This window comes from Carassius carassius, chromosome 1 (genome assembly GCF_963082965.1).
Source record: "Carassius carassius chromosome 1, fCarCar2.1, whole genome shotgun sequence".
NCBI classification, from domain to species: domain Eukaryota; kingdom Metazoa; phylum Chordata; class Actinopteri; order Cypriniformes; family Cyprinidae; genus Carassius; species Carassius carassius.
Genome location: NC_081755.1, coordinates 32,048,022 through 32,070,806, shown reverse-complemented (window position 1 = coordinate 32,070,806; position 22,785 = coordinate 32,048,022). Strand labels below are relative to the sequence as shown.

General features: G+C 37.4%; 1 protein-coding gene across 1 annotated transcript; it reads left to right on the top strand.

Annotated features, from left to right (window-relative positions):
• The first annotated feature begins 432 nt into the window (after nt 1-432).
• Nucleotides 433-11,521, top strand: LOC132145399 (LIM domain-containing protein 2-like). Its single transcript, XM_059556414.1, has 4 exons — nt 433-669; nt 8,820-8,864; nt 9,259-9,395; nt 9,589-11,521. Exons 1-4 carry the CDS (start codon nt 667-669, stop codon nt 9,746-9,748), a joined length of 345 nt encoding a protein of 114 aa, XP_059412397.1. The 5' UTR covers nt 433-666; the 3' UTR covers nt 9,749-11,521.
• Nucleotides 11,522-22,785: the final 11,264 nt, after the last annotated feature.

The window sequence follows — 22,785 nt, the reverse complement described above, 5'->3', positions numbered from 1 at the left end:
TGGGTGAACTAACCCTTTAAGCACTGCAAATAAGAAAATAGAGGCCATACTGCAACAGCATGACGGTCAATGAGTAAAAGCAAAGTGGTCTGGTAAAATATGACTGATTACTAATCCATCAATATTGATTACGTTGTAGATAAGGTATGTCAGCCAAAGCTAAATCATTTTATACATTATGATGGTTAAAAAAAACGAATTGGCTCATTTGCCTCTTACTTACCTCACATATTAGTAATTCATGACTGAATAAAGACAGCGGGAAAGAAAGAGGGGAGGAATTAGGAATTCGTGAGGAAATGTTTTCTTCAAAAGTCTCATCAGAAAATGCACCTAATTGTGAGGTGGGAGGAGAGCGCGAGGAGCTGCGTCCAATCGCGTGCGACATCCTGCTGAGTAAAAAAGGGCGTGATGAAGAGAGAGTGAGAGAGAAAAAACCATCCGTTGAAAAGAGTGAGGTGGGGGTGAAAAGCACGTCAAGCTCTCTAGGCGGCTCGAACGATCACAGCGTGTGCTGGTACGTTTCATTGAGCTCAACCGGAGAAGTTAATCGTTTAGACCAGCGGAGGAAGCGAATTAGATTTCAGCCGAGTCACGCACAGTGAGTGGATCGGACAGGGCAGCATCAACCCCGTTTCTCTTCAGCAGTCTGATAAGGAAACCCAGATGGTGAGCTTCTCCGCTTTGATTCAGCTGCAGCCAGTGAACCCAGCGACCCCCTCGTCGTCTATTGTGGAGAGGTGCAGTCCGCTAGCTAGAGGGCTATCAACAGCTAACTGTGGGATACTGGGCTTAGACTTACTAATGTTGCAGTGATCCAGCAAAGCAGATCATTCGCTTATTGTAGACCTGTATTTATGTGAGCTTTAAGATTGGATACAGAAGATGAATACTAATCAGTCCTGTGCTGTAGGAGGCTAGGTCTCAGGATCCAAAGCTGTCATGTGTCTTCTTCTAAATGCGTGTGTCCAGATGAATTTAGACCGAAAACAAAGCCTTCTGGTTTTGACACCTGGTATTCGTCGACCCAGTTTAGTTCACCAAAGGTGGACCTGTACTGAAGCAGTGTTAAACTTAAACGGGGTTTTTATAACAAAACATTTCGATGATGCTTTTGATTACATAAAATAGCGTACTTAGCCCAGCCTGTCCGTGTCTAATGCATATTTTCTCCTGTCTGACCACATTTTCATTTATTCATCATTTGACAGACACGTTTATCCAAAGTGACTTGTAGTGTATTCAGATTTCCAATTCTGTTTGTTTCTGAGTGTGAAATTATTAATTGAGGTTGACACTCATTACTCAATCCAAATGTTGCCTAAACTCTAGGCTGCTTTCGTAGACAAACATCCTTTATTTTTCTCTTTGTATCATGGGAGGCAGTGACTAGGCACAGGTTTTATGTGGAAATTTATGTAAATGTTTTTTACATGTGAATCTTCTCCGCCTAATGTTGTCTTGGTTACGTTTGGTTTGTTTAACTCCTGCCCAGCATCAGCTGGCTGAAACCATATATACACACGATAATAATGGGAACAAATGTCTATTGTCCCGTTTTAGATGGTTATCATTTTGATGATGCGAGAAATATCACGCTTGACCGTGATTCTGTCGTAGACCTGAGACTGCAGGAGAGCACAGTTGTGTTGATATTCATTATTATAACCAGAATGCAAGTTCTAATAGCCCGAATAATATTGAGCATCTAACATTGCAGACGAAAAATTTGCCAGTTATTTTGTGCAATGAAAAATTGTTCTGAAAGTACAATTAAGTTTTGTGTGTTTCTGGTCTGGAACAGAGATTGTGTGCACTTCAGCGACAAGGATTTTCTCACTCCCCACACCCTAATGTGAAAAGAATAAAAAAAACTTGCAAAAAGCTCATGTGTGAGAGAATTTCACACACACAATATGTAGATGCTTTGACTTCCACTTTGAAACTTCTGCATACTCCAGTCCAGGCTAGAGTGAAACGTCACAGTTTTACCATAAATCACTATTGAATCAAACTTAAGAAACTAACTGCTGTATAATGATGAATTTTTAGCAATTCTATTCAACCATTTAAGCTTAAATGTGTATATCTTTAGTCTTTAAAGGTCCCATTTATTTTGGACTTTGTTTTGGCGGTTAGGGTTCGCCATCTGCCAGTGGATTGTCTGATCAAACATATGCACATTCTCAGTTAAATTGGCTCCACTGGGAATTCAACAGCACAAGGAAATGGTTCTTTCAGCAAATGATGTGCATAAGAGATTGCGGATGCTCAAGCAAATGGAACAAATAAACTTAAATGTGACCCCTTTCAGAGTGTTGGTTTTTAACGATAGCTTCTTTCATTAGAGGTGTCTTTCTTTGTTGTACACTGAAGGTAAAAGCAAACGGCAGAGGCCCTCAGGGTTTTCAGATGAAACGAAGCCCTGAAGATTGTATACACAGATTATTCATGTGGAGATGATAGCCAGCGGCGTCAACTGTCCAGTTGTCAGAAAAGAACGTGGAGGCATGTCATTCCAGGTGTTTCAAAACGTTGTGACTTGCAGGAACTTAAAAGTATTTGGGAAGCCCAGAGAAATCATCCTAATTCCATAGTGGATTTTTGTTTCAAATTCTCTTTCATAAGAATATCAGATAATTTAATCACAGGAATCTAGGTGTGTTTATCCATTCAGGTCTGTTCAAATCTGCCATCAAACGCAGTGTTTTCTTTTTTTTACGGTGTTGTGGCACACTGTGCATCAGTGATGTTCCTGTTTAAACTGAATGTAACACAGGTTCTAGTCCACTGTCTACTCTTAGTCTCTAGACTATTCTTAGATCTCCATGCTAATGAAATTATGCCAACAAGGACTCTGGGACAGCCTCTGCAGAGTGATAATGGAACCCTTTTTCCCTTGCAAAAACTGTCTCCTTATATGGAGAAAGAGAAGAAATTAGGCTCGCTCCGTAGGCCTAAATAGAACTTTCCACTGAGTGACTAGCTGCAGTCGATGCAGTGGTTATCTGTGTGTCCCAGCAGTATGTCTTTGACTTCAATATCGGGTCATATATGTATTTGTGGTGTAATATTTTTATCTTTTTATTATATTAATGCAGGTGTTTTGAGTGTTTAATATGTTAAGCCTGTCAAGCCCTGACTGGCATTGAGTTTAACCCAATTTCAAGACACCTCATATTGAACACTTCTAGCCTTCATAAAGACTCTTTTGTTGCAGGGGTTTTTTTTGTGCTAGAATGGCTTTCCTGTGTGAAAATGAGTGTGTGAAAGGGCAAAGGAGAAGAGGTTTGCCATCTCTTCCATGTTTGTTAAATTCCATTGAAAGAGCAGCCTCTTGGCTGTTCTTCTGTGTATGTTTTATGATTTTTGATTGCAAAATGCACTCCCTTCCTTGTGATAAGATCACGGTTTGGTAGATGCTGATGGCTGTGTTTTGTGAAGTACCACGAAGTGCCTAGATCAAGTTTCGAACTGTCTGAACATGTTTGAAAGGCTTCAAAAAAGGGATGTGTCCTAGCAGTACCGTTCCAAGTAAAGATCAAGTGATTTTCTGCTCATTTTTATTTTTGCAAGTGTTTTGCGAAGAATAGTAAGCATAAACTGAAGCTAAAGAATTATTATTATTTTTTTTTACTGTTGTGTTCTAGTGGCGCCACTTCATCTTTAACAAGTGAAATTTTACACCATGAACTTTCTCTTGGTCAAAGGTGTACTCTGGAGTCAAATGAAACATTAGACTGTTCCTCTACAACCCTGCCCACAAGCCTTCTCTATAAAACATCCTGTACAGTCGTCTTCTGATTTGTTTTTTTTCTGCCTAAACCCATTTACAGTTTCACATCCGTGTGTAGACTCCAGCATCAGCTTCTGTCTGCGGCTCAACGCATTGGCTTTACTTTCACGTTCTTCTTTAGAAGTGTTTAAACATTAGCATTTTCTGCATCCTCATGCAAATACTTTCACGCAATCATTCTCTCTGACACAGGGTTTTTCTGCTCGCATCAACTTATGAAAATAAGCACGATAATGACTGGAAAAGCACTTAGGTCTAACGATACGTACGAAACAAACCATAAGGTAGAAATTTGGCTAAGCTAAACTGAAGCTTTCATTAAAAACGTATGCGACTGTCATGTATTTTGATACAAGAGTAATTGGCAGACATAGATTTTGGGCATTTGCTTTCTGTTTTATATCTCCTGTGAGTAATCTATTTAAACTGAAATTAAGCAATGTGTTGCAGTGGAGAAATGCACAAGATGACTAAATATTTTGGAAAATTACTTCTGGATAGGCACTAGTGGAGGACGACTAACCCAAATGTGTCAATTGCTAAATGAATGTATGTATTTTGCTGCCTGATGGCTCATTTTGCTTTTCTAGTTACAGGGAGATCAATCATAGCTTGACTTTTGCAAAAATTTGCCTTCCAGCGTCTTTTAAAACATTGCTTCTCATACATGGAGCCCAGCCAGACTCCCTCAGGGTTGCAGCATGAACATCTTATCTGTGTTGCAAGGAATCTTCTAAATCTGACTCCTCCTTTCTCTTGTTCTTTAAGAAATAAAGAGCTTGGCACATTGTGGCAAAAGAGATGTTAGCCAATTCATTCAATCCATGTCTAGGTTGGCCTGTTTTTACTTAAAGGTGCTGTATGTAAGGTTTTGACTTGACTAAATCATAAAAGTACCATAATATGTTTGCAGATATTTAAGAAACATGCCAAGTTAACATGCTTGCTAATCTGAAAGACAATGCTACAGTTAGAATATGTGTTGGGGGTTGGAATGTCGATCTTTGCTTTGGTTTGTGAAACCTGCCCACTGTCAGTTTAACCAATTGTATTTCAACACCCCAGGTTACTAGTTGGTTGAAAACGCAGCGTGTTTAATTACATTCATCGTCAAGTGTGCTCGTTGATGTTTGTGTTGTCAATCCGGCAACCTGTGTGTGCGTCAAGTCTGAGGAGGTTTTGCCAGGTGAAAAAACCCTCTCCAATATTTTGAATTTAGACTGCAATACATAATCCAACCAATCGGTGTCAATCCTACATACAGCACAAATATTAATATTCCAGAGGATCCATCCACAAGTTGTTCCTGAAAACAGATTGCCATTTACACCCATTAGTAAAAATCGTCTAAAATGCATGGCACTGCACGTTGAGGCAGATATTCTTTCTGTGGGCATTTGCAGTTGTACCACAAATGGTTCTGTGCTTGCCAGATCACATCTGAAAGATCACAAGATGCATTAGACCCCAGGTGAACAGGGGATGCATGAGTTGATGACCACATGATGTTTCAGTCCACTGAACTCCTGCTTATTCCCCTGGCTGTCTGGACCCATGGGGAGCAGCTGATGGGATTTTGTCCAGCTAATGAGATTAAAGGAGTGTCTACAGTCCAGTACAATAGAGCAAGAGTAATGGAGATTGAATGCTGTGTGGGCTCAGTATGTGGCTGTGGGAGAGAGTAAAATACTGACCTTTGGTAATCGCAGGGCATCACAAATATGTCAGTTTCTGAGAGGGGAGCAAAGGTTCAAATATGTATACGTACTAGCCTGGGTCACAGACCATCTAATTTTGGTAGAGGTTTAGTTCGCTCTGTCTTGCATCTCTTTCTCTACGTCACTTTCTTTTGCACAGTTCTGTGTAGTCCGAACTCTAGAACCTAAAAGGAGAGCAAGGTTTTCTGATGTTGGCTCCTATGTCACTCATTAGAGAAAAAAAAAAGTATGTCATCATTCAGAATTTATAAAGTTGATGTTTCCATTTCTAAAAGTTCTGGAAGTTATTGTAACTTCTGTGATAGCCAGTTATCAATGTAACTTATTTATTTTAATATTGAAATGCATAAAAATACTCTTGTCTGTGGTAAAAATAACTCATACACAGTGCCATGTTTGAGTTGCAACTCTTTTTTTTTTAAATGGGTATATGGCTATATCTAAAATACCTATTAGAGTATTAACAGGCCTTGAAAAAGGTCTGTTAGGTCTGTTTTCTTTTGACATTCACACGCAAGGTAGTGTTTTTGAAACCAGGTTGAACTTTAAAGAGAACATGGTGTTTTTTTCTGAGAGTGTCGTTGTGAAACCCAGAAGAGCTGGTAATATGAACCGTAATGCAGTGATCTTCAGTGTCTCATGACTGCATATGGCATGCATACAGCACTGAAGCTGTGTCTCCGTGTGCATGTCAGCTAATGACTGATTTTTGAGGGTCTCCAGGGAGGCCGGATTAGAACTCGGCATCATAAAGTGCATCAGAGCAGAACACAGGAAGAAGATGTGTCACCACTCCTTCCTGCCACAGTGCAGACGGTTGGGCAGCAATGCTATCTGCATGTGTGTGCTTAGAGAGTGTGTTTTTTTTTTTTTCTTTGTCTTATGTACAAATAAGGCAAAAAGAGGCAGATGGCACAAGCTGAGATAGTACCCTGCTCCATTGCTTTGTGTGCTTCTCTTGTGTGTGTATTAACGCGCTCACACATGTCTAATCCCGTTTTTGCCACCATTTCAACTGTGACTGACCCAAGCATCTTTATGGATTTAAGTGTGTGGCATCATTTTATTGCACTTCTGCTAACTAGAAGACAGAGATTTTTTTTTCATTATAAGTATTAATAATAGAATTGTGCTTTAAACGTAAATGGTGATTTTGATATTTATGCTAAATGCACACATATGTAATTCTCTCTGGCAATAGTTTTGAAACAAACGTGTTACACAAATGCTCTGAAACAGGAAGTGGGCTGAGGATTGTCTTGCGCTCAGGATGTGTTGTGACTTTATCAGATAAAGCTTAATCATGTTGGCTTCTCGTTTTACTGCATAGCATTGGCTAATACAAGGTAAATGGTTCTTTATTGACCAGAGGTGACTAAGTATACATTGTACTATAAAACACTTCACAAGCCCATACAGAGACACATTGCACTTCCTTTTGCAACACGTGGTTTGAGATGTGTCAACAGTGTTACTTTTATTCCGTTCTGAAAATTGTAATGCTTTACGCGGTATATCTATTGAATGCATTTTATTTTTATTTTTTTTTAACAGCATGGAATGAAAACAAAAATGTTGGTGGTGGTATGTATGTTTAAAAAAGAATTTTAAAATGATACAAATTCTTAATAAATAATTAAAATTACTGCACTTTATTCTTCTAGTTAATTACATATAGCAGTTAATGAATCACAAAATAGCCTGGTTTCACATTGTAAAATGAGGTGGATAATCCTAAGCAAATAATAAATGAAAGGATGCATTGATTCAAGAGAATTTGTTAGCACTCTGTAAAAAAATAAAATAAAAAAAAGTGACATTTATGGTAAAATTCAACCTGCTGTATTTGCCAGACATTTACCATTAAAAAAAAATATGGTCGCAAAATTTCAGGTTTTACAGACTTAATATACCAACCTGTTAATGTACTGTACTAACGTCTGTTTTGTACCTTACACTGATAACCACCAAAAAATCTGGTGATGGGTCGCATGGTACATCAAACCTCATCACAAACAGATTTTCCACAAGCTGAGAAAGTAAATATGAATATTAAAGATGCCCAGTGTCATTCACACAGAGACTAAACACAATCATGGTACCACACGATAATGAAATAAGGCAATAAACATTAATTTAACAACATTAGATGCAACTGATAAGAAAAAAGAATAAGAAACAAATTTTAATGAAAACCTTCAAATTCCAAAAGCCAGTATAAAATAAGTATTTAACTCTTAAATAACATTAAATGTAATTACGGTTATTCACCTTATATAGTACGGAAACTTAACCAATTAACAGCTTTTCTACTGTAGCATTTTTACAGTCTTAATGTTAAAATCTCAATGATTTTGTACCTGATACTGATAATGTTCTTGTAAGCAAATATTATCATGTTGAGACTGAGAGGTTGTAATCTCATTTCCAGGCTTTGATCGTATGTGAGTGAGAGCAGGAAGTCCCTCTCAATAATGGCTGTAATTTGTGGAAAGTGGTGTTATTGAATATCTTATGTGATATAATGGTCATTACTGATACTTGCGCTGCCTGTCTGAGCCAAGTAAATTAGAACTAGAGCTACAACAAGAACAACAATAGATCGGTGTGCGATTCAAGCTCTAGATTTCGACGAAAGAGACCAGTATAGCTGCTGTAGTGGAGGTGGAGATCTGCTCTTGGCTTTCTGACAGACCCAAGCGGTTACATAAAAACCTGTCAGCTCCACAGATGATGCATTTAAACATTTTAGACTCTCTGTGGGTCTGTTTTCAGAGTATATTGTTGCTGCTTCAGTGTTGTTCAGGTGTGTCCCAAGCCCTGTCCCTGTCATTAGCATTTTGTCTGAAATCTTTCGTAGAAACGCTTGGTTCTTAAATTCCCAATCTCTCCTGTGTGTAATTTGGTGGCCTGTTCAGGCTGGCAGCAGTTTCAAATATTTGCTGCGGAGTTGACCGTGGGACATGGCTTGTGTTATGTAATGTCATATTGTAGCTGTAGACTGGCTGAACCCGAAAGAGTGTGTGAGCAGGGTCTTTATTTCTAAGGGTCACCAGGCTTATTCTTCGTTGATCCCTCTTCATGCATTTGTGCGTGTGGCTACACAGACAGAAGGTGCTTGTAAGAGCATACGGCCAGATGGAGGGACTGCAGGAACATTCTTGGAGTGTGTCAGGTTAAAGGACAGATGATGGCGGGATTATGCTGTGGTGTTCACCAGGCTCGGCCTGAAAAAGTTTTGCCATGGGTAACCTGATTTAAGACCAATGGCTTCATCTGCATTCTTTCTTTTTTTTTTGTTTCAGGACAACAGGAACGCGTCTGATGACAAGCCCGTTCAGCGTTCTAAGGTACATCGCTTTGTTCACATCCTTCTTGTCTCTTCTTAATCTTTTCCACCATACCCAGCACTCCCTCTGGTAAAGCAATCAGTTTTGTTTCTCCATGGGGTCTTGAACATGATTCAGTGTTCAAAACCATTCATTATCGTATACGTATTTTATAATAAATTTCATAAAAGATGAAATGCATTTTAGTAATGCATTATTATTTAAGTTTAAATTACATTTTTTACTTCTCTAGACTTATGTCTGTAAGATTTGTACTAAGGATGTATGCTTATAAGGACAAATAAAGCTTCAAAACGAATTAAAGTAGGTTAATATGTTTTTGTCAGCGCACGTCATGTAGTGATATTCTGATCTGTTCTTTGAAAAACAATGTCTATGCTTGTGTTTCCTCCAGTCTTTCGGTTTAAAGACACAGAACGAGACGTGTGCAACATGTGAGAAAACAGTTTATCCGATGGAAAGATTGGTGGCCAACAACCTCATCTTCCACACCACGTGCTTCTGCTGCAAGCATTGCAACACCAAACTCAGGTTAGTCACTTCCTCATCAGCACAGCCTGAGAAAACGCCCAAAACTACAGCAGTTGAACAAAGAAGTCTTCTTTTTGAGAAGTGACTTCCGACACTCAATTGTCAATTTAATGCACTAATATATATATATATATATATATATATTTTTTTTTTTTTTTAATGTATTTCTAACGTTATCTTGTGCGCTCTGCAGTCTGGGTACTTATGCAGCGCTGGCGGGGGAGTTTTACTGCAAACCACACTTCCAGCAGCTCTTCAAGAGTAAAGGGAACTACGACGAGGGCTTCGGCCGCAAGCAGCACAAGGAGCTCTGGGCCTCCAAGGATGCAGAGAGCATCACCAAGACAGCATAATCCTCAATGATTTCCAAAGCACCTTTCTCCTCCCTATCCAATGATGATGACCCTTTATATACTCTGCCCTCATCAGTACACGCATGCGTGCGCACACACACACACATACACACACACACACACACACACACACACACACATTTCAAGCACACAAGCAGTTGATCCAGGTTTCTCATCTTATCACAACACAATCACAGATATACCACCAGGTGATAAGGTTGATTAGCTTCCCCTCTGTGTGTTGGTGTTCATTTTATTTTTTTGTCCTCCAACCCTTCCCTCTCTACTTGGTTTTAATTTTTATTGAGCTTTAGAAAATGTCTTTTTTTTTTTTTTTTCGTAGAGTTGTGGAGTTAACAGTTAGTTGATTGTGACCAAAATCTTTGTGTCCCTATAGGTGGGATGATTCACTTATCCGCGTCATTACGATCCTGTTTGGCAGTAATAGTGTCGATTGGTTTTTTTTGTTGGTTTTCTGTTTCAGATGGTTTAGATTATACACTCAGGTAAAGATTCTGGGTTGTTGCATCAAGATTCTTCAGCAATCCCTTATGTGCATAGTGAACCTAAACATTTTGTTTTATGATTGATATATGTCCCTCACTTCAGTTACAGAAATCTGTACGGTTTTCAAACTAAATGGCTTAGAAAAGCGTCCCCTAAAGTGGGGAAACTTTATTTTTATTTTTTGTCTGCTTTGCTGGCGCAGGGTATTTTATCTGTGAATCTACAGGGTTACACTGTACTGTAAAGAACTCATTTGAGTTCACATCGCCCTTACTTTTCATTCTTTTTCATCCTCGTTTTATCTTCTTTTGACATTTAAGAATTGCTATTTGACAGATCATGTCAAATCTGTGATTCAATCAGACAATATCAGTCTTATTAAGCATGAGGATCTTTTACCAAATGTAGTTGTAAACACATTTGCTCAGATAACATTTAACTTTAATGAATATTTACCACTCTAAAATTAATTTGATGACAAGTTAAGATTTAGACTTGCTGAAACCTAGACACAGTCTTATATCAGCCATAATTTCTGGCGCCCTCTAGTGTTTTGGATAATATTCTTTATTTGACCTAATGCTTATTATTTGCCATCTATTGATGCCATCTAGTGATATCCATGCTCATTTTATTAAACATATATATTCCTTGCATATCTTATTTTAGTCAGATTTTAGTGTCTAATATTGTTGCTCAGTGATTTCTTGTAAAGGCGTTTGTAGATCAGTACCACTAAGCTGAGTGAATGTACTGTGATGAGCTGTAGTGTGTACTTATGCCTTGCTGCATGGGACCAAGCTTGTACAACAAAATTAAGATATTCACAGGGAACTAGGTCTCAGAGGAAATTACATTTTATGATGCTTTGCACCATTGCCCCCAATTCCACCACTTCCTGTCATCGCAACTTTTTTTTGACTGTTTCCTGTGGGCTTCTCTGTGATGAGGTTTTGTGGGACTTTGAGCACATACGTATCCGTGTGGCTCGGAAGCATTGCTCAGGAATATGGATGGGTCGCAGTGATCCAGCAGTGTCACCTTAGTGTTCATTTGTTAAAAGCGGTTGATCACTAAATGAATCATCTTTACACTCTAAATCCTCAAACAGTCAGCAGTTGGGGTTTGAGCAGGAAGGGGGTTCTGTACATCTAAATGAACACTTCCATTTATATGCACACATCAGTGTGAAACTGTGACTTGTGGCCATAAGCTGTGACCTCTGCAGAGGTTCATATAGTTGTGCACAAACATTAATGCCATCATGTTGTTTCTTTTCATGAATGAAATGCCTCTGTTTTAATACTGTTGCTTTTTGAGTTTTCTAGTGGAATGTGGTAAAGCTGTTCTGATAAGTCTGTATTTGTTAAATGCCATAAGGAAGTGGTCTGTAGATAGTTTTGCCTGTAGTTTTAGGGCCATGATAATGGCTTGTGTTTGCAAATGTCTCGTCTGCCTTCCAGTGCAATGGGCTTTTGTCTGTACGTTTGAGGAGATTCTCCATTTAGACATGCTAAGCCATTGAATATTATACAAAAATGTTCAACAACTTGAATGCCACAAAAGTCCCTGTGTGTGTATGTTTAAGATGACTGTGAAATTGAAATGCATTGCGAGGTTTAGATGACTTATCGAAAGCTCTTGGCATGAACGGAAATACAATTTTCATATTGAGCCTTATTTTAGTTGCTTTTTTGTTTTTTTGCGTTGAATAATTTTTAAGAAGCCTTTGTTTTCAGTCTCCCCCCCAAAATCATCAGCTTTTTAAAATTTCATAATCAACTTTCCCACTTTCTCTCTGTAAATGATTTGGTCTTCTTCCCAATGCATTTTCTTTTCTGTCCAAATGTGCTTTTAATTTTGGAACAAACTTTTCACAGACACAAATCACTGTGTTTATGCCAATTGTCGGTTGTGTTTGCACGCAGTGCGCCAAGGTACAAATGACACAATATCCTGCAAACGCTCACTGTCTTTTATAAACTACAGAACTAATAGGAATAAGGTACGCTCTCATTTGCTCTTTTCTTGTGGATTTGTAGTTCCTGAAATGTGTGAGTGTGTCTTTGTAAATGTATGGATATTTAAGGTTGCAAAAGATTATTTTTAAATGCCGTTGACCCTCTGCATGCGTTGAGTGAGGAGATAAATGTACGCAAAGTGTATTACTCTATATCTAAAACTTGATCAGTGGAACAAGGTGGCCTTAAAGCAGAGGGAGGTCTTGGCTCTTTTCCTGTCTCTTTTGTCTCCCATTAGGTTTATTTTTGTCTCAGTATTTTTATCAGCCCTCCAGTTCAACTGCTACAAGATATATGATTTGAATATGAATCATATAAAATATGATTTTGCTTTCTTTCTCTTGCCACAGTTTTGTCTCATCTTTTTCATTTCCTTTTAATTTCTCATTTTTTGTACACCCTTTTGGAGAAAAACAATAAACGATATGCTGGTGTTGATCAACCCTTAGTTTGGATGTTTTCTTATAGTGAAGAAAATAAAATGTTAGCGCAAAATATGAAAATGTAAACTTTTAGCTAGTTGCCAAGGTAATATTTCTTTTTCTTTTATAATTGATGTACTACTCTTAAACTTAAATAAAAATGTATAAATAAGTATGTGTTAAGAAAAAAATAAATAAAAATGAAAAACGTGGACAACAAATTTTACAGAAATCAGAAGTGCTATATATATATTTTTTTTTAAGTTTACAATGACTAAAATGTATTCAAAATATAAAAACAGTACAGCAAACAATGGGCATACATTGCAGACAGCAGAGAAAAAATTATATGAGGTGTTTATTCACTTTTTAAGCACATTTTTTAGCACTTTCATTTGTAATTTTTATTTACAAGTAACATGAATGTTGTGAATAAATACTGGTCCCATATGTTAAATGCATCACGTTACTCCTCTAAATATGGAAACTCTGGTAATCTCGCCCTTTGTTAATGTTTATTTATCTATCTATCTATCTATATATATATATATAAGTTTAATAGAAAATCAAAAAAGGTACAAACAAAACAGGATTTAAGTGTACAAAAGTAAGAAATATCAAAATACACAGTTGCAAATGGCTTCAATAGGCAGACACAGCTATAAGTTATACACATTCTATGTCAGTGGAATTGTATGTTAATTTCTGAAGTGTGGAAAAGAAAGGGAGGTTTTCAAAAATCTACACTTATGAATAAAAAATTTAGCACAACAAATTTGTTAATCAAGTAGTGTTGCATACAATCTTTTTTAAGTCCTCCAAGCTTAACTTGTTTATAGTTAAGAAGATTAACCTGAATAATAGACACAGGACATTCTGTTATTCAAGTGAGACCAAAACAGCTTTGAATGGATACAGATGAAGAAAATGTGCTCAATCTCACTTTCGTAAAATTTAGGAATTCTTTCGATGGATATTTCAATCATAATTTTCAATCGAAGCTATTTTGCTTTTGGGATAATTGGAAAAGAGGGGTAACTTGGCTCATTCCTACGTCTTATTTCCTTTGAATCAAACTCTTTAAAAATATGGAGACGTCTGAGTCGATTTTGGTAAAGTCTAATGAAAATGCTTCTTATAATCAAGTTGGTATATTTTTGATCTCTAATAGCATAAGTACCCAAAACATAGAGATTTTTTTTTCTTTTCCCGAAACACCGAGGTGGATCTGGGAATCTCACCTACATGACAGCCCCCTTCTGACTGCTACGTCATGAATGTGTGCGCGTCGCGTCACCAAGCGTGATTGAACTAAAGAGAGGAAAAGCGCGCCCCCGAGCGTACACAAACTCCGTGTGCTTGCTTCACAGTTGTCATCTTGATCATGTCACGGAAATTACAGACGCTATGCGATGCATTGTTTCTCACCGACGACGATGAAGAAACCCTGAGCGAGATTTCATCCGTGCACGGGCATTAACATGACATATTTTGTTCTGGTTTTGAAGGAAGCGAGTTTTGGGTTCCGGTGACGAACTGCTTTTTGGCTGTCAGGAAACTCACTGCGCTGAAAAATCATTCTAGCATCTGCTGCTTATCATCAACAACATCGCGAGCCGAGCACGCCTGGACTAATGTCGCCTCGAGAGCTCCTCTTCTGCTTAACATCACCAAATCCGCTCGTGCGGCCGTCTGCGAGCGCATTTCTCGCACTTTCTACGAGTTTTAACTTTCGCTGAGTTTAGCCGTCATCAACGGAAAGAGGAATTTGTTCAAGTCAGACGCACGCTCTTTTTGTGCAGATCCTCGACAGTGCGATTCCTGTGCAGTTATCCTCGAACTACGTTGGTCGCTTTTACCTCGGTGAAGTGCATTCATGAAGGCTGCTTTCACAGTCACATGCCTTCATTCATAATCATTTGCCGCATAATAATGCGGAGACTGTCCATGCATCGAGCTGAGGGCTCGTTTTCGTGTTTCTCTGGCTTTACAAAGTTGTTACGCACAGGATTCACTGACAAAGACGGACTGTTACCGATTCGCCTTTTAATAGTAAAGTGAAAACTGTAGGTTTGTGTAGTGAGCTGGACGGACACACCGACGGAGAGTGAAAATATGCAAACCTAGCAGGAAAAGAAGCCATCAAAATTACGGAAATCCCTTCTTTTCCTCCGGTCGAACGCATTACGAATGCATTCCGTGTAAGCAGCTCGCTTATATCTGCACCATTTGTGTGCTTTTTTTAATACATGTAGACCTTGTTGGACGTGAAGTTTATTCAGATTTTTTTTTAACTCTCCATGCAATAGTTATTATGCTGTCCACACAAAGCTATGCACATACTGACGAAACGTCAATATCTTCGTAGTCACTACTTTGTCGGCATAAACTGGGAATAACGTTTTTGTGTCTTTAAGAGGTCTCTTCCTTTGACTGATCTGAGGAACAAGTTTGGTGGGTGATATGGGAGACCCTCAGGGGGCTCTGTAGCAATGGCAGCGGCCTGGATCTCTGTGGAGGGGAACATTACATTAACTCTTACGCTTGTCTTCACGATATACATCGAGTTCCTGAAGACAGGACAGAAAGTGACTCTGTGAAGAGCCCTCTTTCACCTGCATTAAGTTCAGGTCAGTATTTTAATTTAGGGTTCAGTATGTTATTACATAAACATGCTTGAATGTGTGCAAAAGTTACAAGGTGTCTTAAGCATAGAAACAGATTTTGATACTGTGTTGTGGGTGTATGACTGATGAGACTGACATGCCCATGGTATCTCGTCCCCTCTTGTCATTCATAAAATGTGCACTAAATTTGTACTTAAATAGGTGGTCTCTGTATGGCATATGTGTGACTAATAGCAGGTGTAAACTGCATAGCAGTTAAATGATTCACTAATACTGGAAATCACGTAAACAACAACCTTTATTTGCCATGGACCTAAATGGAGGTCTTCATGCTCATATATCAAGTCAAGATAAGTAACCTTTTTTTCTATAGTGCTTTATACAGTGCAGATTGTTTCAAAGGAGCTTCACAGTAATAAACAGGAAGATAGCAGAATCAATTATGGTAAGTCTGCTGTGGAGACAATTCAGATTTTGCTGTAAAGCAGCTCTAAAAGACAATCGTGCTATTATTTATCTTAAGTTAGGTCAGTGTTGGTACAGTTCAGTTTGATAACAATGTAAAGTTAATCTATTTTGAAACTGGTTATTCATCTAAAAACTGTTCTACAGAAGCCAGCAATGTTGTTATTCAGCTCGAGTAGTTTTTATGGTGATTCAGTTCAGCTGGGTAACGGTATCAATGTTGCAAGATGCAATTCAGCTCTACGGAAGATAATATACAATGTTAATGTGTGTTAGGGAGCACTATAAGTCAGTGCTTCCCAACCTTTTTTGTCTTCTAGACCCCACAGCCCCATCATTATGCCTAAATGAAAAGGTCTTTGACACAATCCTGAAATGTGTCCATGGCATCACTAGGGATGCATCGATCCTGTCATCGAATAGTGTATATATATATATATGTATAGTATTTAGGCTACTTGTTTTTCATTAATATATTTTACCACAATATTTTTTTATATTAACATTAGTTAGTATAGTTAGTAACTAGTTTATTTAGCAATGTGTAACATTTTACCATATTTTGCCGTACACCACACTTCACTTATTCTTGTTCACACATGATTTTTCTAAAATAGCTTTTGCTGCTGAATTATTGAATAATTTTTTTTGTCATTGATTATATATTTTTTCATTTGTTATTTTTCATTAAAATTAAGTTGTCAATATTTAGCAGATTGTGTTTAACACGTACAAGAGTGAGGATCAGGTCAACCCACCGAAGAATATACATTTTACATTGATTAAAAAAAAAAAAAAAAAACTGCGCTGATATCTGATTGGAATTGGCTGATACCCACAATTTTTGGTATCGGATTTTTTTTTTTATCATTGCCTCCCTAGGCATCACATGATGCTATCATTGTCATTGTGTGTGTGTGTGTGTGTATATATATATATATATATATATATATATAAGAATTGATAGTGCAAAAACTACATTTACTAAAAAAAAAAAAAAAACTTGAATATATTTTTAGTTCTATATGGAAACCATGCTTCTGACAGCTGTTCTACTGACAGTTCTGTGTGTGTGTACAGCTTATTTGCATTGTATTATACATAACCATCCACAAGTTTATTGTCAGTAAGCTTTTTAGTTTTAAAGACACACCAAGTCTGCATTTATTTGATAAAAAATACACAAAAAATAGCAATGCAATTGTGAAATATCATTAAATTTTTAACTGTTTATATATATATACGTATATATATATATATATATATATATATATATATATATATATATATATGTATGTGTATATATATATATATATATGTATGTGTGTGTATATATATATATATATATATATATATATATATATATATATATATATATATATATATATATATATATATATATATATATATATATATATATATATATATTAAGGTATTTTCAAATTTAGTTTATTTCTGTTTTGGCAAAGCTGCATTTTCAGCTGCCATTAATCCAGTCATAAGTGTCACATGGACCTTCAGAAATCAAATGTGTTCTGATATCTTTGATAAATAGAACATTCAAAATTATTTGAAAGAGAAATCATTTGTATTTGTATCATTAGTGTTAATTTCCTTAAAATGAATAAAATCTGGTGGTGTGTATATTAGCATTGTATCGTCTTGGCCATGCAGTCTACTTTCTAGATATTTGTGTCTTCCATGGAAAAGGCGATATAGGATGACCACAAGTGGTTCACATAACTGAAATATTGTCAATGCTAAGAAAAACCCCAGAAGTTAGTTGGAAATCACTGTTATATATTAATAAAACCATATTTGAACAATCATCTGTTAACATTTCTACAGGAACACTGGTCTACATTTTATGGATAGCTTTGTTTAGAGTAGATTCATGAAGGTAATACCAGCATGGTACCGTCTGCTTTTTGTGCTTTTTCTGTGTTGAGAAAATCCACACCTCTGCAGTGTCAACGTCTCTTTGTGTCACAAATTGAAACTTGAAAACACTGGACAGATGGTGTAAGATCTGTGATTTATGACAATTTTTCATGTCTGCCCAAAGCTGACAGGTACCGTTTAGTCTATTCACTCTAGAGCGCTGGGAACCCTAGTGGGGATTTGTGCTGTAAGTCTATGAATCTCTTGTACTGTAAGGCTTTTAATAAGCAAAAGCCAGCAGCTTCAGTGCCAGCACCATGGCTGGGAAAACCAGCCACAGACTAAACAGCTAAAAAACAGGCGAGAGGTGGTTGGGGGCAGGAACGGTCAAAGAAATTTGTTGAGATTCTGGCAAATACTGGAAAAGGGATACAAGCAAAACAAAGCAGGTCCCGCTGACAGGGCCCATGGACGGCCTTCTCCCCTCTCCAGATTCCACGCATACTTACCACCAGGTAATTAAGAACAGGAGAAACAGAAAGTGAGACCAAGACGGGGCCAGAGACTCAATAAAAACTGGATTTTTTGCTCCATGACCCATTTTAAGGTTTCATATTTTTGACCAAACTGTTATATCCAACTTGTATAATACTAATTCAAACACTGCATCAAACTATTAAGTGCCTGCATACAGTGCCAAAGGCAATATAATGGTGCTCTGTCAGTTGCTGTGCATGCATCCAAATTATGAGAAATCACAATACTGCAAAAACAGTTAGCAAATACAGCAAAGTTTCTTCCCAATGGCTGTATCTGAAATCACATATTCTCTTGATTAGGTACTAATTTTTCAATAAATAAATATTTTGTGACCTCTAATAGATTATGTATTAAATCACTTCAGTGTCATTCACAAATCCTCTCCTGTGGCCTCATGTAAAGTGTCCATCATATGCACACTTCAGAATCTCGCTGGAGTTCATCCAGGTACTTTTTGCTTACTCTTTTATGGATAATGTGAATTTGAATAAACGTATTCCTCTACTTCTCAAACAGTTTTTCACCATCCATACAGTAGAGAGGTTTGCAATTTTGAATGCAGCCAGTGTTAAACAAAACAAAGTGGTCTCTTTTGGAGAAATTGATGCAGAATATGAATGGAAATGGAAGTTGTAGCCACTTAGGAAACCACTGAATTTCTTTTATTTAGTAAACATGCTTCCATCGTAGTATATTCTAGTCTATTCTGATTTATTCTCGAGAGTGTGTGCTTTTTTGTGAGCATTTTGGAAATGTATTTTGCATGTTTGTATTCCTGCTCTACGTTTTATATTTGTTACCCCAAAATATGCTTACAAATTCATGGATGGAAACCCAGCTAACATTTCCTCATTACAATGTGTTGCAATTTTGAAAATATACCATAGATAATGTACAGTTGTATTTATTATAAAAATTTGTATATTAATTTTTTTAATAATAATATTGAAATTTAAAAGCGATTAAGGGTTAAAATGATCTACTTTTTTTCTTAACCCACTTGACATTATTTCGTCTTGAAGTTTAGATTCCAGAATTATGCTCCAATTTAAATATAAAGAAAAAGTTGTTTGCTAGGAAAACAACAAAAGATGGAAGGAGAATCTAAAGTCAGGTGGGTAGTTGAGTCGGGTGTTTTACAAACTATGAGATTTCCAGCAGTGTGTCATTACCACAGCATGAATCCATTCAGACCTTGCATAAAGGAAAAAGCTTTCACACCAAACCCTCTGTGAAGCATTATGGTGAAGGTCTGTTTAGCTTCGACTTGGATTTATGTATAGCGAGACGTCAGATGGGACCATACTCGCTCGCTGCTCATTGAGTGTATTCATAGGTGCAGTCGGTCAGGCCATCTGGGTGCCACTCAGGATATTTGGCTGAATGAGTGCAAATGAATGATGTCTGACCTCTGTAATTTCTCGTGGTTCAGTTGAAGCTGCAGAACTGGAGGCGCTCAAACAAATGCGTGCATGCATGCATGCACAAGCTCCTTACCTCATCCGTTTGGTTAATAATTTCAGCAATGTCCAGTTAGTCCTCTCTCCTCCAGTCCACTGTAATTGGATCAAAAGAGAGTTTTGCAGGTCTGGTGAAGCCCGGCAATGAAGCACAGCCATCTTATGTCATTACGAATGATGCAGTCCTATGCAGAGCTTTGCTTTTAAAGAAAGAACAGATAATTTATTTAAAACTACACAAAAGAGATGACAACAGAACAACAGAAGATGGCATTCTTTCAATCTCCACAAGGTCTTGTACCATGGTAGAACAACTGTTTGAACTACATTTTATAATTAATAAGACACTTGTTCTTTGCTCTTTTTTTTTGTAACATTAAACAATATGTGTCCCGTATGAACGGCGCATGTGGCAACCCTAATAATAACAGACAGCAACAGGCAAATGAGACTACTGTCCCTTTAAGACCAACTGCATGGATCCAGTGTAATGACACACATCCGGTTTTCACTCAACTGTCCATGTTTATTTAACACATAACCAAATGTGTTTATGTGTATGCTCCACACGAAGGACATTTTGCCACAATTTTGTGCATATTTGTCCATTCCAACAAAATAAAACCTTAACTGTTTTGCGATCACATGCAGTCTCAGAGTGGGACTTTCAGTGTGCTTTGCTTTGGCTGTGTCAGTCAGCACGAGCAGAGGATTGAGTTCTTTTTCACTGCTTGTTGTGCTTAATAACTTTCGTGATCACAAATTCGTGATCGCATTCTGTTTGAGAGAGGCGCTTTTTGAGTGTGTTCTTCATATGTGTCAGTCAGCGCAAGCTCCGCATTGAGTTCTTTTTCACTGCTTATTGCAGTTAAAGGTGCTCTAATCAAATTTTGCCAAACAATGTTGATATTTAAAACACCAAAACAAACACACCCATACACCAACAGGACTCTCACCCATGGTACATGGCAATGATTATCGCAGAAACAAGTGAAAATGACACACAAGCAAATTCAAACAAAAGCCAGCACAGATAAGTTGTGTGAAACAATGCACAATCAACATTACTCACCCTTGAAGAAACAAAGCAATCCGCGTCCGAATCCAGTGCACCTTTAACAACTCTTATCAAGTGCATCCCACTAGGGCTGGGCGATATAGCTAAAACATGTATCAACGATATAGTGTGCCGAATGTGTTTCGTGTGAATGGATTGGTTTTGGTTTTAACTTAATCAAGATCTTCTAAGCATTGAGCTACTATATTTCACTTATATTTTGAATGAATAACACAGCATCACCGCATCTCGCGCACCACTGATGATGCTCCCCGATGCACACCTAACATTCGACTGTACCATTTTCTGCAATTGTATGTTTATTTTAAATTTGACTAATTAGTTTTATTCACAATTTCCTTATCACAGGCAGGCACAGCACTCATGTTCGTGTTTGTGTGTGCTGTCTACGTCACTCATAGAGGACGTGCCTATATTGTGCGCTTTATCAAAAAAAATTTCTGTCGTCATCGATGAAGAAGTACCGTCGGTAAACATCGATACTGTTTTATTGCCCAGGCCTACATCCCACCCTTTATTTTCTAATTTCTCACTCAAATGTGTATGCAACTTTTAGTGATGTAAACGATTAATCGCGATCAATCGCATTCCAAAATAAATGTTTTTGTTTACATTAAATGTGTATGTACTCTGTATTCATTATGTATATATAAATACATACATGCATGTATGTATTTTAGAAAAATATGTTATGTTTTGTATATTTAATTAACCAAATAATTGATCGCAAACTCACATTCACAGGCTGGATAAAACGTATATTTTTCGGACTAGTGGCACTGATGGTTAACCAGGATGCGATGACACCTGCCAGGGGCTCGGTGCTGTACAAATACATTTTTTGTGCAGCCACTGAATATAGACGTAGTCCACAAGATTCATCTTTGGATTTTAAGAATCAATATCAGGTTCATTTTAAACAAAAGCTGTATTTTTTTTTGTTTACTGATATTGTCAAATGTCAATCAAATGCATTAGAATATGCTGTAGTTTGTCAAATGTACTATAGCTGAATACTGAAATGTGCTCAATGTTTTTATCCAGACCGTCTTTTTAAAAATTGCAATGCTTGGTAAATGATGCTGACACTATAGATTCCATGCAGAGGTTAGCTGTTGTTAAATAGGTTTCTTCAAAGAAGTGGGTTACACATGTGAAACTATCATTTGACACCTTTGTGGTGAATTTGTTTTTTCCTCTTCAGGGAAGAACAGAAGAACATCTTAGAAAGATATTAGAAGGTTACTAGGTACATGTTTTTTTTTTTTGTTTTTTTTTTTTTACATTTTAGAGCTCCAAGTACATGGTCAACAATATTATTATGGACCACATGATCTGCCATGTTGTTAAACCTTGATAAAATAGGACAAAACCTGCAGAACATTCAATTTGAAGTACAGCTATTCTTACATTCACATCCTTTTTATAATGTGAGCCACCTGTATTCATAAAATATTACAGTGATAGTGTTTATAGGGAGTATAGCATTGTTGAGAGGAGCCTTTATGGCTGGAATCAAGCTTGGAGCTGAAAATCTGGCCATTTTAAATGGTAAATATTTCCCCTGGCTTTTTTTCTCCTTGGCTTGAAGGTTTGTGCCAGGTTCCTCAGTGGAAGCAGGAATCAGGTTACAGTGCTTCAGGTCTCACATGCATGCACAGCACACATACTCACCATCATGTTACACATGTAGTAAAACATTTTTAGGTTATTGCCTATGTTTTGGGTGGAGTTTTTGTGCATCTTGCATCAGTAAATTTTAATGTGTCAATTTAACACTGGTAAACTGGTGGTAAACAGTTTGCTATTAAAATACTCTTGTAAAAAATTGTCTGGAAAGAGGGTGATATAGTACGTAGTTGTCTGTGTTGTTGTTGGCTGTGGTGTTGGCTATGATATCATCGTTTGTTGACTCAGACTACATTTGTTTAGATATGGAGGTAAGGTTCAGCTTACAACAGTCATTTGTAGTGATGTGTCCACTTTGATTTTTAGGCCATTGATGGGTGCCACTAGAGGACAGTTTGTGTGAGCAC

Excerpts from the sequence above, each read along its gene's own strand:
- LOC132145399 (XM_059556414.1), top strand. Across the intron at positions 8,865-9,258 it reads AGCCCGTTCAGCGTTCTAAG|TCTTTCGGTTTAAAGACACA; the intron begins GTACATCGCTTT and ends TGTTTCCTCCAG. Across the intron at positions 9,396-9,588 it reads CATTGCAACACCAAACTCAG|TCTGGGTACTTATGCAGCGC; the intron begins GTTAGTCACTTC and ends TGCGCTCTGCAG.